Source organism: Astatotilapia calliptera, chromosome 3, assembly GCF_900246225.1.
Source record: "Astatotilapia calliptera chromosome 3, fAstCal1.2, whole genome shotgun sequence".
NCBI classification, from domain to species: domain Eukaryota; kingdom Metazoa; phylum Chordata; class Actinopteri; order Cichliformes; family Cichlidae; genus Astatotilapia; species Astatotilapia calliptera.
Window position 1 is genome coordinate 52,063,104 of NC_039304.1, and position 15,359 is coordinate 52,078,462.

At 44.6% G+C, this 15,359-nt stretch overlaps 1 protein-coding gene across 2 annotated transcripts in view; it reads left to right on the plus strand.

Annotated features, from left to right (window-relative positions):
* Positions 1-10,436, plus strand: part of LOC113019650 (alpha-2-macroglobulin-like) — a 41,131-nt gene extending 30,695 nt beyond the window's left edge. Inside the window, exons 26-36 of one of the 2 annotated variants that reach the window (XM_026163422.1) lie at positions 549-705; positions 1,284-1,358; positions 7,785-7,947; positions 8,018-8,205; positions 8,705-8,917; positions 9,414-9,535; positions 9,646-9,736; positions 9,823-9,891; positions 9,972-10,077; positions 10,223-10,267; positions 10,370-10,436. In XM_026163422.1, the coding sequence (XP_026019207.1) occupies positions 549-705; positions 1,284-1,358; positions 7,785-7,947; positions 8,018-8,205; positions 8,705-8,917; positions 9,414-9,535; positions 9,646-9,736; positions 9,823-9,891; positions 9,972-10,077; positions 10,223-10,260 (1,222 nt within the window). In that variant the 3' untranslated portion in view covers positions 10,261-10,267; positions 10,370-10,436. Of the gene's footprint in view, positions 1-548; positions 706-1,283; positions 1,359-7,784; positions 7,948-8,017; positions 8,206-8,704; positions 8,918-9,413; positions 9,536-9,645; positions 9,737-9,822; positions 9,892-9,971; positions 10,268-10,369 lie in introns of those variants that run through there. The other variant, XM_026163421.1, reaches the window with a different exon arrangement.
* The last annotated feature ends 4,923 nt before the right edge of the window (positions 10,437-15,359 follow it).

Here is a 15,359-nt window from a genome sequence, read left to right on the forward strand (position 1 = left end):
ACTGTTTTGTGAAAAAAGTCAAATTCAAATCTAAGAAAACAGTTGAAATGATTGTTGTTTCAAACGACTGCTATACCCTGTATAAAATGCCTTGAGTAGATGTAGTGAAATAAATCAGTGGTCTTGTGATACAGCATAGATCCTCTTTATTCCACGAGCGTGGAACCATCGGTATCCTTGCATCTGTACATTAGCAGCCATTTCCTTTTATACAAATCTAACCACATGCAGCTTTCTGCACCACTTTCTGCTTTTCAGTGTACTTATACTTACTGCCACACTGTTTTTATTGCTACAATGACTTGTTACTAAAACTGAGTCTGAAGTACGATTTCACTAATTCAGAGGATAAAGCAACCGTGGCAGTTTGTCCTGAAACAACTGTGATATCCACATTTCTGCTTTTGTCTCAAAATACATTTTCAAATTTAATCTTGAAATTTCAACTTTATTTTCAAAATGATCAGTATTTCTTTCTCTTAATGTGACCTCACAGCCAAACATTTCCATCGTTGTAAGACGTGTAAGTGTTGTTTTCTTTCTGTCAGGCTGACTGCGTTTGTGGTAAGAAGTTTTGCCAAAGCTCAGTCTTTCGTCTTTATTGATCCCAGAAAGATCGAAGAGTCTAAGACCTGGCTGCAACATAAACAACAAGAAAATGGCTGTTTTGAAAAGTCTGGGAAACTCTTCAACAACGGAATGAAGGTAACCTGCAGTTCTTCGCTGTTAGACTGTGGAAACAGCCTCCAGTGTGGATTTAACAAATTTTATTAATAATGTCATGCATACATGGAAAACACTGTACTACATACTGTAATAGCTCACACCAGTATATTCTATTATTTTATTTAAGAAATTATTTCCATACATCTTGTTCCATTCACACCAGCACTGCTTTCTTTGTAGCATTCACACATATTTATACAAAATACAAAGTATGCACTAGAGACCAACTTGGGATTAGTATCTTGCCCACAAATATTTGGCATGCAGGCTGGAGCAGCTGGGAATCAAACCACCAACCTTCTGATTAGTAGATGACTACACAAACTGTTTATAAGGTTGGGGAAACCCGAGGTGAAGAAACATCCATCTCACTGGAAATACAATGTCCAGATGAACAAAATCAACTTCCTGTTCATCTCTTTAGCTGGATGTTTGAACATGCATGAAGACATTGATGATACTAAAACCACATGCAGCTGAAAATCATTTTCATGACTTCATATCCCTGAATGTTGGTGCACTGATGATAAAGTGTCTATGATGTCTTCTGTTGACAGGGTGGTGTATCTGATGAAGTGACTCTCAGTGCGTACGTTACTGCTGCCTTCTTGGAAATGAATACATCCCAACATGTGAGTAGAGTCAAAGAATAGCAAGGTATTCAACAAAAAAAGGAGTAGAGTTTGTGCTGCTCAGCCATGGAGTTAGGTTTAACCAGCAGTCTAGCACCCTGGCCTCCTTCCTTCCATTTAGCATGCTGGACTTAGGGTGAAACCCTCCATGCATGGTCAGGAACTTTGTCTTGATGTCAGTGGCTTCTACAGGGAGTGCAGAATTATTAGGCAAGTTGTATTTTTGAGGAATAATGTTATTATTGAACAACAACCATGTTCTCAATGAACCCAAAAAACTCATTAATATCAAAGCTGAATGTTTTTGGAAGTAGTTTTTAGTTTGTTTTTAGTTTTAGCTATTTTAGGGGGATATCTGTGTGTGCAGGTGACTATTACTGTGCATAATTATTAGGTAACTTAACAAAAAACAAATATATACCCATTTCAATTATTTATTTTTACCAGTGAAACCAATATAACATCTCCACATTCACAAATATACATTTCTGACATTCAAAAACAAAACAAAAACTAATCAGCGACCAATATAGCCACCTTTCTTTGCAAGGACACTCAAAAGCCTGCCATCCATGGATTCTGTCAGTGTTTTGATCTGCTCACCATCAACATTGCGTGCAGCAGCAACCACAGCCTCCCAGACACTGTTCAGAGAGGTGTACTGTTTTCCCTCCTTGTAAATCTCACATTTGATGATGGACCACAGGTTCTCAATGGGGTTCAGATCAGGTGAACAAGGAGGCCATGTCATTAGTTTTTCTTCTTTTATACCCTTTCTTGCAGCCACGCTGTGGAGTACTTGGACGCGTGTGATGGAGCATTGTCCTGCATGAAAATCATGTTTTTCTTGAAGGATGCAGACTTCTTCCTGTACCACTGCTTGAAGAAGGTGTCTTCCAGAAACTGGCAGTAGGACTGGGAGTTGAGCTTGACTCCATCCTCAACCCGAAAAGGCCCCACAAGCTCATCTTTGATGATACCAGCCCAAACCAGTACTCCACCTCCACCTTGCTGGCGTCTGAGTCGGACTGGAGCTCTCTGCCCTTTACCAATCCAGCCACGGGCCCATCCATCTGGCCCATCAAGACTCACTCTCATTTCATCGGTCCATAAAACCTTAGAAAAACCAGTCTTGAGATATTTCTTGGCCCAGTCTTGATGTTTCAGCTTGTGTGTCTTGTTCAGTGGTGGTCGTCTTTCAGCCTTTCTTACCTTGGCCATGTCTCTGAGTATTGCACACCTTGTGCTTTTGGGCACTCCAGTGATGTTGCAGCTCTGAAATATGGCCAAACTGGTGGCAAGTGGCATCTTGGCAGCTGCACGCTTGACTTTTCTCAGTTCATGGGCAGTTATTTTGCGCCTTGGTTTTTCCACAAGCTTCTTGCGACCCTGTTGACTATTTTGAATGAAACGCTTGATTGTTCGATGATCACGCTTCAGAAGCTTTGCAATTTTGAGACTGCTGCATCCCTCTGCAAGATATCTCACTATTTTTGACTTTTCTGAGCCTGTCAAGTCCTTCTTTTGACCCATTTTGCCAAAGGAAAGGACGTTGCCTAATAATTATGCACACCTGATATAGGGTGTTGATGTCATTAGACCACACCCCTTCTCATTACAGAGATGCACATCACCTAATATGCTTAATTGGTAGTAGGCTTTCGAGCCTATACAGCTTGGAGTAAGACAACATGCATGAAGAGGATGATGTGGACAAAATACTCATTTGCCTAATAATTCTGCACTCCCTGTATCTCCTCCTTTTGCCAGCTTATTATCCCAGCAGGGTACCTGATGACGGGCAGGGCGTAGGTTTTGATAGGCCGGATCCTGTTCTAACATTCAGCGGACTCCTCAGGATTTGCCTGACCCTCTGCAGGTACTTGGTGGTAGCAGCTTTCCCAGCAGCCTCTTTGTGGTTTCCATTTGCCTGTTGGATCTCCAAGTACTTGTAGCTGTCCTCTATGTCTGCAATGTTGCCTTCTAGTAGTTAGATTCCCTCAGTTCTGACTCTTTGTTGTCATCCGACTACATTTCTCCAGTCCGAACGATATTCCAATGTCGTTGCTGTATAGCCTGGTAGTGTGGATCAGTGAATCGATGTCTCGTTCACTCTTGGCATACAGCTTGATGTCATCCACGTACAGCAGATGGCTGACAGATGCTTCATTCCGTAGTCAGTATCCGTAGGGACAGAGCATCTCCTTGATAGATGATGATTGTGCTTTGGGCTTGAAGTTGGCCTCTAGTGTTATACGCCACATTCCCATTGAGTTCTTGATGAAGGCTCTTAAAGTCCTGTTGATCTTGTACAGGTCTAGGCATTTCAGGATCCAGCTGTGGGGCATTAAGTCATAGACCCTCTTGTAATCAATCCAGGCAGTCTCGGCTGATTGTTACAAGTAGCTGGTGTTTTGCACCTCTGGTATTCTTGCCAATGAGTGGGGCACAGGAACATGTGTCTATTCATCTTAGCCACTATGATGCCTGACAGGAGCTTCCATGTGGTACTGAGGCAGGTTATTGGTCAGTAGTTGGATTGGACCGATGGGACGATCCCTTCAAGACTGTCCGGCCAGTTGGATGGGACTGATCCCTTCAGGACTGTCCGCCCTACAGTTAGCCATTCTGGGTGTCTCTCGTCAGCTAACAGCTGGTTCATTTATGCTGCCAGATGCTCATGGAGTGCAGTCAGCTTCTTCCACCAGTAGACGTGAGCCATACTAGTGTATGGCAAGGTGCTGGCCAAGGCTGTTAGTCGTTGCTTGGCAGTTTCCATGGACAGCTTGCTATACTTCTTCTTGGGCACCGTCTTTGTCACACCTGTCTGCAGCTCCGATAGTTGGCTAACCTCCCTCCTTGATCTTAGCCTCTAGTCTCCTTCTTGTGGCTGTTCAACCTGTAGCCAAGCATCTCTCTGATCACTGCTGCTGTACTGTAGATCAGCTTGTTAGTCTCGATAATCGTGGCTGTATGTATCGCATTTACATCATCTAGCAGATCTTCACATCTTGGTAACCAGCTACGGGGATTCCAGTTTTCAAGTTTTGCCATGATCCTATCTTTCAGGCCAGTTCCTCTCGCACTATAGCACTTGGGGCTTGGTACAAATCTCGGGTGGAGGTGATGACATCTCCCCCCCTGACCTGTCGTCCTGGCTCCCCCTTGCCGTAGCATTTGTGTTGCACCTCGTCAATCTCTAGCTGTGAGAGCAATACCCTTCTTTCGAATGTTGGAACACTGAGCTATTAGTGTTTTCACCGTCAATGTGGATGCTGGGTATCGAAGATTCCATAGGCCCCTCATCCTATTCATGTAGCCCCTTCTGCCAGGGTTACTTGTATAGTAGCATTCCAACAACGCCCTATTTTCATCTCTTGCCCACCAATGCCTTCTTGTTCCAATAGTTGATCCGGGCGACGTCCGAGCTGGTATGCATATATACATACATACACAAAAGTGTATAAACCAACAATATAATATACAATCTAACAGAGGTGGGACCAAGTCATTGTTTTGCAAGTCTCAAGTAAGTCTCAAGTCTTTATCCTCAAGTCTCAAGTCAAGTCTCAAGTAATGTCAGGCAAGTCAGAGTTGAGTCTCAAGTCACTGGTGTAAAAGTCCGAGTCAAGTCACAAGTCTGAAACTTTGAATTTCAAGTCCTTTCGAGTCTTTAAAAAAAAAAAAACGAAAAAAGCATGTTGCAGTTATGCTAAATGTAAATATTAGACCATGTAATTTTAAAATCTGTGTTTTTCTCAACACATGACAAAATAGTGAACTTAGAAAATATACACAAATTGTGAAATTGCACCTCTTTAAAATGCAGCTCAATTAAACCTAGCTCCAAGAATAATTTTCACCGACAGTTCTGAGATACGCTGCATGTTATTCTTAGATGCGGTTGTAGGACCGGCTTTAAAATCGCATGACAAAAATATCATACACATTAAAAAAAACTGCATCACCAACGTAGCCTGGACAACATTTGCTAGTTAGATGAAGTCAGCTATCTCATCGTAGCATATTTATATGCATATTTATAATCATATGGTTCTTGGAGTGAGTGCATACACTCATGAAGTTTAGTAACTTCAGGTCACTGCAACAAGCCCAGGTACAGTTTACCGACGGATGGGTACAGGACCTTGAAATGCACAGTGTAGAACGAAAGACCATCGTACGTATCATAAGTTTACCAGTCTCACAAATCGTCGTCATAAATACACATTCCTTAACCGTTTATTAATAGGACCTTTGAGCTCAACGGTAATTAATTAGTAGTGGAAATAATTTCTGGTAGCATCACAGAAATGTAGCAGTGACAATAATACTGTATGCTGTAATCGTACTGGGCAATTAGTGATACAAAAAACCTGTTTTATCCTGTGAATAAAAGTATATGTTTTTGTCAATGTACCATAATAACAGAAGCGAAACGCAATATTGTGTCAGGACAATTCACTATTTATGCACAATAAATAAAGGAGCATAGCGCGACAATTTCTGTTCAGCGCCAGACTTGCTTGTAACCTATATCACTAATTATGTTATGAAAATGATGTATTAACTACAACAGCAGACTGACCTTCGTGTAAATGCTTGGAGCAGACTAACCTGTGAGCTGGAGTGTTCTGGGACGTTATAATTGGTCTTTGAATGGCTGCAATCCAGTCGCCTCTTTGTTACTTCGGAAACATGGCTCGAACAATTTCTCTTCAACGACGTAATCCGATAACAACCGATCTCTTTACCCGTCAGCTTCCCGTGGCTGTCATGCGACCGGCTATTGCAGTTAATAATACAACAGCTTCTTGCCATTTTTGTGTTTCTTTTTATCGCTGTGTGACTGATTTCAATTGAAAGCCTGCGTGCGCTAGTACCGCTTGCCACGAGTTCCCAGAATCCTTTGCGGTTCTACCCGTGAATGACGTCACATTTTCAATCTCTATATAATATGCATGTTAAATTTTATATTTGGGGTGAAATATCAAGTCTTTTCAAGTAAAGCGGTTCAAGTCCAATTCAAGTCCCAAGTCATTGGTGTAAAAGTCCAAGTCAAGTCACAAGTCTTAGAACATTTTTTCAAGTCAAGTCTAAAGTCATAAAATTAATGACTCGAGTCTGACTCGAGTCCAAGTCATGTGACTCGAGTCCACACCTCTGCAATCTAATATATATATTACATATACCCCAAAAAGTTGATTCTGTTCATCTGGACGTAGCGTTTTGTGGGAGAAACGTTTCGTCACTCATCCAAGTGACTTCTTCAGTCTCAGCTGACTGCAGGTTTCAATCTTATAAACAGGACATTTGCATAATGACTGAAACCAGCCCACTGAAGGAACAGTGGGCTGGGAGGTCAGTTCCTTAAGCGTAATTATGCATATTCTCATGACCATTGATCAAAGACCACTGATCAAGCACCACTGATCAATGGCCATCAGTACCATTCACAGAGAGTTGGGCAATGGCTGCAATCACAGCATTGTAAGATGGCAAAAGATGTACCCTTATGCCCCCTCCTCGATTCAGAGATGGTCTCTCCTTTTTCACGTAAATGGCCTCCTTGACCCTACACTCAAACCAGCGTTCCTCCCTGTCCAGGATGTTACATCCTCATCATTGAAAGAGTGTCCACTGGCCTGTAGGTGTGAATAGACTGCAGAGTCCTGGCCTGACGAGGTAGCTCTTCTGTGTTGTGCTATCCTCTTAGCCAGAGGTTGTTTGATTTCCCCGATGTATAGATCCTGGCAATCCTTCTGGAACTTAACACCGTACACTATGTTACTCTGTTTGTGTCGGGGTGGACCAATTTTTGGTGCAGCGTGTTTTGGGGTTTAAAAGCCACAGAGACACAGTGTTTAGAAAAAAATGTGCCTCAGCTGTTCTGATACTCCTGACACATACGGGATCACTACAGGTTTTCACTTAGGCAGCAGTTGTCCTTCTCTCCTGGATCGGCTGGAGCTTAGGTTTACGGTACACATCAGCTTTTAAATGTCCTCCATTACTGATGGAAATCTCACAGTCTAAAAAGACTAACCTGACACTTTTCATATCCTCCCTGGTGAATTTGATGTGTCGTTCCACTGAGTTAATGTGATCTGTGAATTGTGGAACGTCCTGAGAATTGATTTTCACCCAGGTCATCCACATACCTGAACTCTCACCAGCAAGAACTTGTATCACCACCCAACCTGTACAGTGTTTTTTCAATATGTTCTTTATATTGTAAATACTACTAGAAGATTGCTCCAGTCTTTGCTTGATCTGTACTTTCCTCTAATTGCTGTGTTTTCTATTATCACGCTGATGTTTTGAGTGACTGAATCAGGAACTCTGCCTCCTATTCTTCTCACACTGGGTTTAATGAAAGAAGGTTTCTGTTTGTCCATTAAAGTTCTTTGTTTTGATCTTTTAAAGGATCCTGTGATGATCCAGAGCCTGGCTTGTCTCAAGGAGTCTCTCAGTGACCTGAGCAACACCTACACTACAGCTCTGCTGGCCTATGTGTTCACTCTGGCAGGAGACGTGGAGACCCGAGCTCACCTTCTGCAGCACTTAGACACAGTTGCAGTGAGGGAAGGTGAGTCATCCTTTAGCAGGACATCATTCAGGCTTCATTAGCATCACCGTGACTGTTATTGTGTTTGTAGGAGGTTTCCTCTACTGGTCTCAGACAGCAGCAGAAACATCAGCCTCCCTGTCAGTGGAGATCAGTTCTTATGTGCTGTTGGCCAAACTCAGCGCCTCCCCGACTGCTGAGGATCTGGGATATGCCTCTGGTATTATCAGGTGGCTGACTGGGCAGCAGAACTATTACGGAGGCTTCTCCTCCACTCAGGTACGACACCACCCGAACAGCATGAAGCTCATCTTTGAGTACAGTCTTAGACAAAACCAGGGACAGAAGAAATAATACTGAAGCTTTCAGTTTTCTATCAGATATGTAAAACAGATTTGTTTTAGCCAGGCAGAGAAGTTTTTATTCTTTAGTTAGAATATAACATTTAATTCTAAAAATTCATTGTTTTTACAGAATAGCAATGTTACCTCAGACTTCTGTACACCAACTACACGTAACAGCCTGTAAATAACAGATCACCTGCGAGTTTATACCTGTAATTTCTATACTTTGATAATTCTCAGTTAAAGATATTTTAACCTGTTTAACGTTTATTTAACCAGGAAGTGAACTTTGGAAAACTTGAGATTAAGGATCTCTTTTGTGAGAGGGTCTCAAAGTGACACAGGCTGTTTTAACTTAATGTCTATTCCACTTAAGCCCATGAAATATGGAGACACATGCTGTGTGTGTTAACCACAATGAATCCATCCTGTAGGACACGGTGGTGGCTCTTCAGGCTCTGGCTCTCTACTCCACTCTGGTGTTCAGTGCTGAAGGTTGGAGCACAGTGACAGTTCAGGCTCCCAGCAGTCAGCTGACGTTTGATGTAAATCAGGGCAACAAACTGCTCTACCAGGAGGAGGCGCTGCAGGACGTGTCAGGAAAATACAGGCTGGAGGTGAAGGGCACTGCATGTGCTTCAGTGCAGGTCAGTGACAGCATCACGTGAGAAGCTCCTGGTTGATGTCAGAGAAAGGGTTTCTTCTTTTTCTTTTTCCTTATACAACTTTAGAGAGCATTAGCATTTTCACATGTAATAAAGCTCATCTTGCACATGTATTGTCATACACAATAAAGACATTAGACCTGGCAGTAATAACTGTAGAGAGTACAATGCTATTTTAAACTAAATTGGAGAACTGAGCAAAAATAAATTAACTTTCTGTCTGTATCAGAATCAGGGAAACTATTAATCCCACAGGGAAACTGAGTTGTCATAGCAGCAAATATACAACAAACATCAAGCACTCGTATAAAATGAGTGTAGATATAACAGAGATACTCATATTAAGATGAATATAGACATATAGGTATGACTATAAAAGTATGTGTGCTAATATGTGTCATGGTGTAGAACAGTGACAGCAGGGTGCATTGAGGTGTGATTAGTTCTGTTCCACACGTGACCCAAGTGTGTTTCCCAGATTTCTGCCACCTACAACATCCCAACACCTGCTGATGTCACCACTCTCAGTGTGAAAGTCCATCTAGAGGTCAACACCAGTGAATCTGCTAGACCCAAATTCACTGTGCAAATACAATCACTGTAAGTATGTGACAGGTGAGAGGAGCGCTCTTTACCCGTGTGGAGGAACTGCTGGTAGATGAAAAGCAAGTGTGCACACAGGTCAGTATAATCACACTGTTCAAACACAGGTACAGTGGAAAGGAGGAAACTACAAACATGGTGATCCTGGACATCAAAATGCTCTCTGGATTTTCCCCAGACCCCGAGTCTTTGAAGAGTGTGAGTAATTAGACAGATTCTACCAACGAGTGCATCTCATGTGATAATTGTGAGGATAATAATAAAATGATGTCATCTCCTCACAGCTCAAACGTGGCCTCCTGGTGAGTCGTGTTGAGCAAAAGGAGGATCACGTTCTGGTGTACTTAGAGGAGGTAAGTGAAAGTCACCGTGGGGACACCAGATGATGATCTTTGGTACAAACTGTGTCTGCGATTGTTTCTGTCTCGTCCAGTTATCAAAGGACACAGCCATCAACCACAGCTTAGAGATCATCCAGGAGCTCCCAGTGGACAACCTGAAGCCAGCCGTGGTCAAGATCTATGACTACTACCAACCAGGTCCAAGTCTAACTAAGCTTTACTCCAACAGCACACTGACACACTTCAGAGGATCCATCAGACTGAACAGTTCATACAAGCTGATGTTTCCATCAGTGACTCAGAGAAATGACACTTTCATGTTTTTCTACCATGTTTCTGTCAGGTGACCAGGCTGAGACCCAATACATGTTTGTCTCGTGAGCTGCAGGTACGAAGCTGTAACAACACACACCTTTCACACACGTTCATGTTCACAGCATCAATGCAAAGAACTTTGAGCTTTTACTAACTTTTATTCTTCGTCTCACAGTTTGAAGAAGCTGTGGCTGGTCCTGAGGTTTAAACCTGCATTTGAATAAAGATACTTTTTCTGCTCACATGTGTGTAAGCGTGTGTGTTAACAGCTCCAGTATTATTAGTGCTTCTTTAATAACAGGCTTCATTATTAATAATCGGCAGAATGGAAAATATAGTGCTGTGAATGCACCGCTGAGACTGGCCTCATGCCACATTTCTGTCTTTGTGCAGGTTTAGACAAAAACAAAAAGGTGCAAGTGGGCAACAAGTGGGCAACAAGTGGGCAACAAGTGGGCAACAAGTGAGCAACAAGTGAGCAACAAGTGGGCAACAAGTGGGCAACAAGTGGGCAAAACATTAAAAAAGCTAAACGTGCTCGTGGGAGACATTGAGTGACAGCTGGCAAGTGAATACAGACAGAAACGTGTGTGTGTGTGTGTGTGTGTGTGTGTGTCTGTGTGTGTGTGTGTGTGCGTGTGTGTGTGTGTGTGTCTGTGTGTGTGTGTGTGTCTGTGTGTGTGTGCGTGTGTGTGTGTGTGTGTGTGTGTGTGTGTGCGTGTGTGTGTCTGTGTGTGTGCGTGCGTGTGTGTCTGTGTGTGTGCGTGTGTGTGTGTGTCTGTGTGTGTGCGTGTGTGTGTCTGTGTGTGTGCGTGTGTGTGTGTGTGTGTGCGTGTGTGTGCGTGTGTGTGTGTGTGCGTGTCTGTGTGTGTGTGTGCGTGTGTACGTGTGTGTGTACGTGTGTGTGTGTCTGTGTGTGTGTGTGTGTGTGTGTGTGTGTGTGTGTACGTGTGTGTGTGTGTGTGTGTGTGTGTGTGTGTGTGTGTGTGTGTCTGTGTCTGTGTGTGTGCGTGTGTGTGTCTGTGTACGTACGTGTGTGTGTGTGTGTGTGTGTGTGTGTACGTACGTGTGTGTGTGTGTGTGTGTGTGTGTGTGTGTGTGTGTGTGTACGTACGTGTGTGTGTGTGTGTGTGTGTGTGTACGTACGTGTGTGAGAGCCTTTAACATACAGAGTGTGTCTGTGGAATCCAACAAAGCTCTTTCACTTGTGTACTTCATGTATTTCATGTATTTCAAGTACTTGTGTGTTTGTGACAGTGGAACAACATCACAGGCAGACTCGTCCCCGTCCGAGATGAGCCCAATAACGGTGGTGTCATCTGCAAACTTGATTAGCTTGACAGACTGGTGGGTGGAGGTGCAGCAGTTGGTGTACAGGGAGAAGAGCAGAGGAGAAAGAACACAGCCCTGAGGGGAGCCGGTGCTGATGGTCCGGGAGTCCGAGACATTCTTCCCCAGCCTCATGTGCTGCTTCCTGTCCGTCAGGAAGTCAGTGATCCACCGGCAGATGGGATCAGGCACATTCATCTGGGAAAGCTTGCCTCGGAGATGGTCTGGAAGGATGGTGTTGAAGGCAGAGCTGAAGTCCACAAACAGGATCCTGGCGTAGGTTCCTGGGGAGTCCAGATGCTGCAGGATGAAGTGTAGGGCCATGTTGATGGCGTCATCTACAGACCTGTTGGCTCTATATGCAAACTGCAGGGGGTCCAGGAGGGGGGCCGTGAGGGTCCTGAGATGGGAGAGAACTAGGCGCTCAAATGACTTCATGACCACAGATGTCAGAGCCACGGGTCTGTAGTCATTTAGTCCAGTGATCCTAGGTTTCTTGGGGACAGGGATTATGGTGGAGGACTTGAAGCAGGCAGGCACATGACATGTCTGCAGTGAGGAGTTGAAAATGCCAGAAAACACTGGGGCCAGCTCGTTTGCACAGTGTCTGAGGGTGGCAGGGGACACACCGTCTGGGCCGGGAGCTTTCCGAGCATTCAGGTTCTTAAACTGCTTCCTCACATCTGCTTCATGAATATGAAGAGTTGTGGTGGGAGGAGGTGGTGTGAAATCCTCTTTTGTGTGGGGTGAGGAGGGGGGTGTTGTAGGTGAACAGTTTGAAGGTGGCTCTATGGAGGGGGGAGAGGTGGGGGGATGAGTGTCCAAAGTGCCTCTATTGTTGGGGCCGTTGGAGGTGTGAAGGCTGCCTGATGGCTCGTCAAAACGACAGTAGAAGTCGTTAAGGGTGTTGGCCAAGAGCAAGTCATCAGTGGAGTGGGGGGTTTTAGGCTTGTAGTTGGTGATATTCCTAAAACCTTTCCACACAGAGGCCGAGTCATTCTCTGAGATCTGCTGCTGCATCTTCTCAGAGTGCTGATGTTTGGCAATGTCCACTTCTTTAGTGAACCTGTACTTGGCCTCTCTGTAGCAGTCCCTGTCTCCGCTTCTGAACGCCTTTCTCTTTTCCAGCCACAGCTTTTTGAGTTTAGGAGTAAACCAGGGTTTGTCATTGTTATAACTCACCCTGGTGCGTGATGGCACAATGCTGTCCTCACAGAAGTGGATATAGGAGGTGACAGTGTCCGTAAACTTGTCCAAGCTGTTAGAAGCAGCCTTCAATGTGTCCCAGTCCGTAGACTCCAAACACGTGCGAAGCTCCTCCACAGCCTCATTGCTCCACAGTTTTTTGGTCCTCACGACAGGTTTGGAGAGCTTCAGCCTCTGTCTGTACGCGGGGATTAGGTGGATCATGATGTGATCAGAAAGTCCGAGTGAAGCGCGGGGCACCGCGCGATAGGCCCCGCTGATCGTACTGTAACAGTGGTCTAATGTCCTCTCCTCTCTGGTCGGGCATTTAATATACTGTTTGTATTTCGGAAGCTCATGGCTCAGATTGGCTTTGTTAAAGTCCCCAAGAGCAATGATGAGAGAGTCCGGGTATGTCCGCTCCATGTGGAGAATCTGCTCTGCGAGTGCGCACTGAGCTGCCTGCGCATCTGCGTCTGGCGGGATGTAAACAGCGGCCAGGATGAATGAAGCAAACTCCCGCGGAGAATAAAACGGTTTGCAGTGGATAAAAAGGTATTCCAGAGAGGAAGAGCAGTGCTGAGCAATCACTGTTACATCTGTGCACCAGCCACTATTAATGTAGAAGCAGACACCTCCACCTTTGGACTTACCAGAGAGAGCGGCCTGCCGGTCCGCGCGCAGCAGATGAAAGCCCTCCAGCTTGAGCGCGCAGTCTGGGATGTCCTCACAGAGCCACGACTCCGTAAAACATAAGACACAGGAGGAGGCAAAGTCTCTGTTCATGCTTCTCATCAGGGCCAGTTCGTCTATCTTATTCCCGAGTGAGCGTACATTAGAAAGGAAGATCCCAGGAAGAGCAGTTCGCAGTCCGCGTCTCCTCAAACGCACGAGTGCGCCCGCTCGCTTTCCTCTCTTTCGACGTCTCACTTTCCTGATCAGAGTCAGCAGTAAATCTGCCGCAGATGCGACAAATATTGGAAATAAATCCACAGGCGTTGTAGTCCTGTAGTTAAGGAGCTCTTCTCTGGTGTACGAGTATCCAGAGGAGTGCCCAGACACAGAAGAAATGCACAAAAGCAAAACAAAAGTAACACACTGAAGCACCAGGGCATCCATACGCGGCGCCATCTTGGTCGTTGAGTATACTCCACTGTGTTACATGGAAAAATACAAAGATCGGTTTCAGAGAGCTTGTTGGAACAAATGTGTCATTGTTAATAGTCTTGTAACGTTGTGCACACAGTCACTACATGAATCTGTGACTTTTTAGTTCAATTTGAATGTTTGCCATTAAATAATGTGGTGGCAGATTTCTTTTCTCATGTATTAATCACATATTTAATCACATCTCATTAGTTATAGTAATATCACTTTCTCACTTTACCATAGTAAGAGCACTCCTGTCACTAGTTTACATGCACGTGGAAAGTTACCACAGGGAGGCCGTTGTAATGGGAGACGTTAAACAGATAGTGGGACTCCTGCTTATCAGGGATGTAAATCTTTAGGTGACGGCCAAGCAGAAAACAAGGTCATAATTCTCTCTGTGAGGGAGGAGGTATAGCCCCCTGTGAGAGGGGGCTATACAGGCAGGTCAGGACAGGCAGGTGGCAGACGCCGAGTAGAAACCTGGACACAAGTTGGCAGATGAAACACAGTTCCAACCAGAAGTGATTGCACGCTTTCGAGGAAGTCTAGTTACCACTGTGGGGGTGACTAACGGACTGGCGTGGAACATCCGTCAGCGCCGGGTTAAGTAGATCTTGGTTGATCTGATTTCCTCGTGTTGGTGTTGTTCCCAGATCATCATACTAAATGTTGTTCCAGGATCAACATTGCAAGTGACCAATCAGAATGTTGTGACGTCATACTTTTGCGACTTCGGGAAAAACCGGCGTAAAACAAAAAACTGTACTTAAGCTGCGTGAAACCGCCTCTGTCCGCCGATCAACGGACCCTGACCCTCATCCTAACCCTAACCGTAACCCTTTAAGAATTGATATTGTCATTGCAACATTGGAATTTCATAAATGCACGAATGGCTTGGCGCGCAAAGGAATAACGTCACAACAATATGATTGGTCACTTGCAATGTTGAACCTGGAACAACATTTTCATGATGGTCTGGGAACAACACCAACACGAGGAAATCAGATCATCCGTAGAGGTTCGTGTAGTCACCGTGATGGAGAGCAGGTGTGCCGGTGATGGCCCAGCCCGGGGGTTGTGGCTACCCGAGCATCACGCATTCCACAGACACAGGACACAGTCTCTGTCTCACTCTGGCTTCAGACCCTCCTGGATCAAACTCACCTGGAAAGGCTTTCAAACACCTTTGAATAATAAACATCGTGTTTTATAAGATAAATATCATGTTTTCATGTGTCTGTGCAGTTTGAGCTTCAGTGGATGAATCAGTGCTTAATGTTTAATGTGGATACTAATGATCAATAAATGTGCTGATTGGAATCAAATGAATGACTCGGACTGAATCTGTTCCTGCTTTTCTGTCATGTGGATTCGATCCAGACCTCCAGCTTCTGCCCTCCGCCTCACATTAGTCGCCCAGCACAGCAGCTTTCCCATTAAAGCTCACTTTTCCCACCTTTAAAGGAGCCTCAGACACACCTGGAAACTCGGTTAGAAAA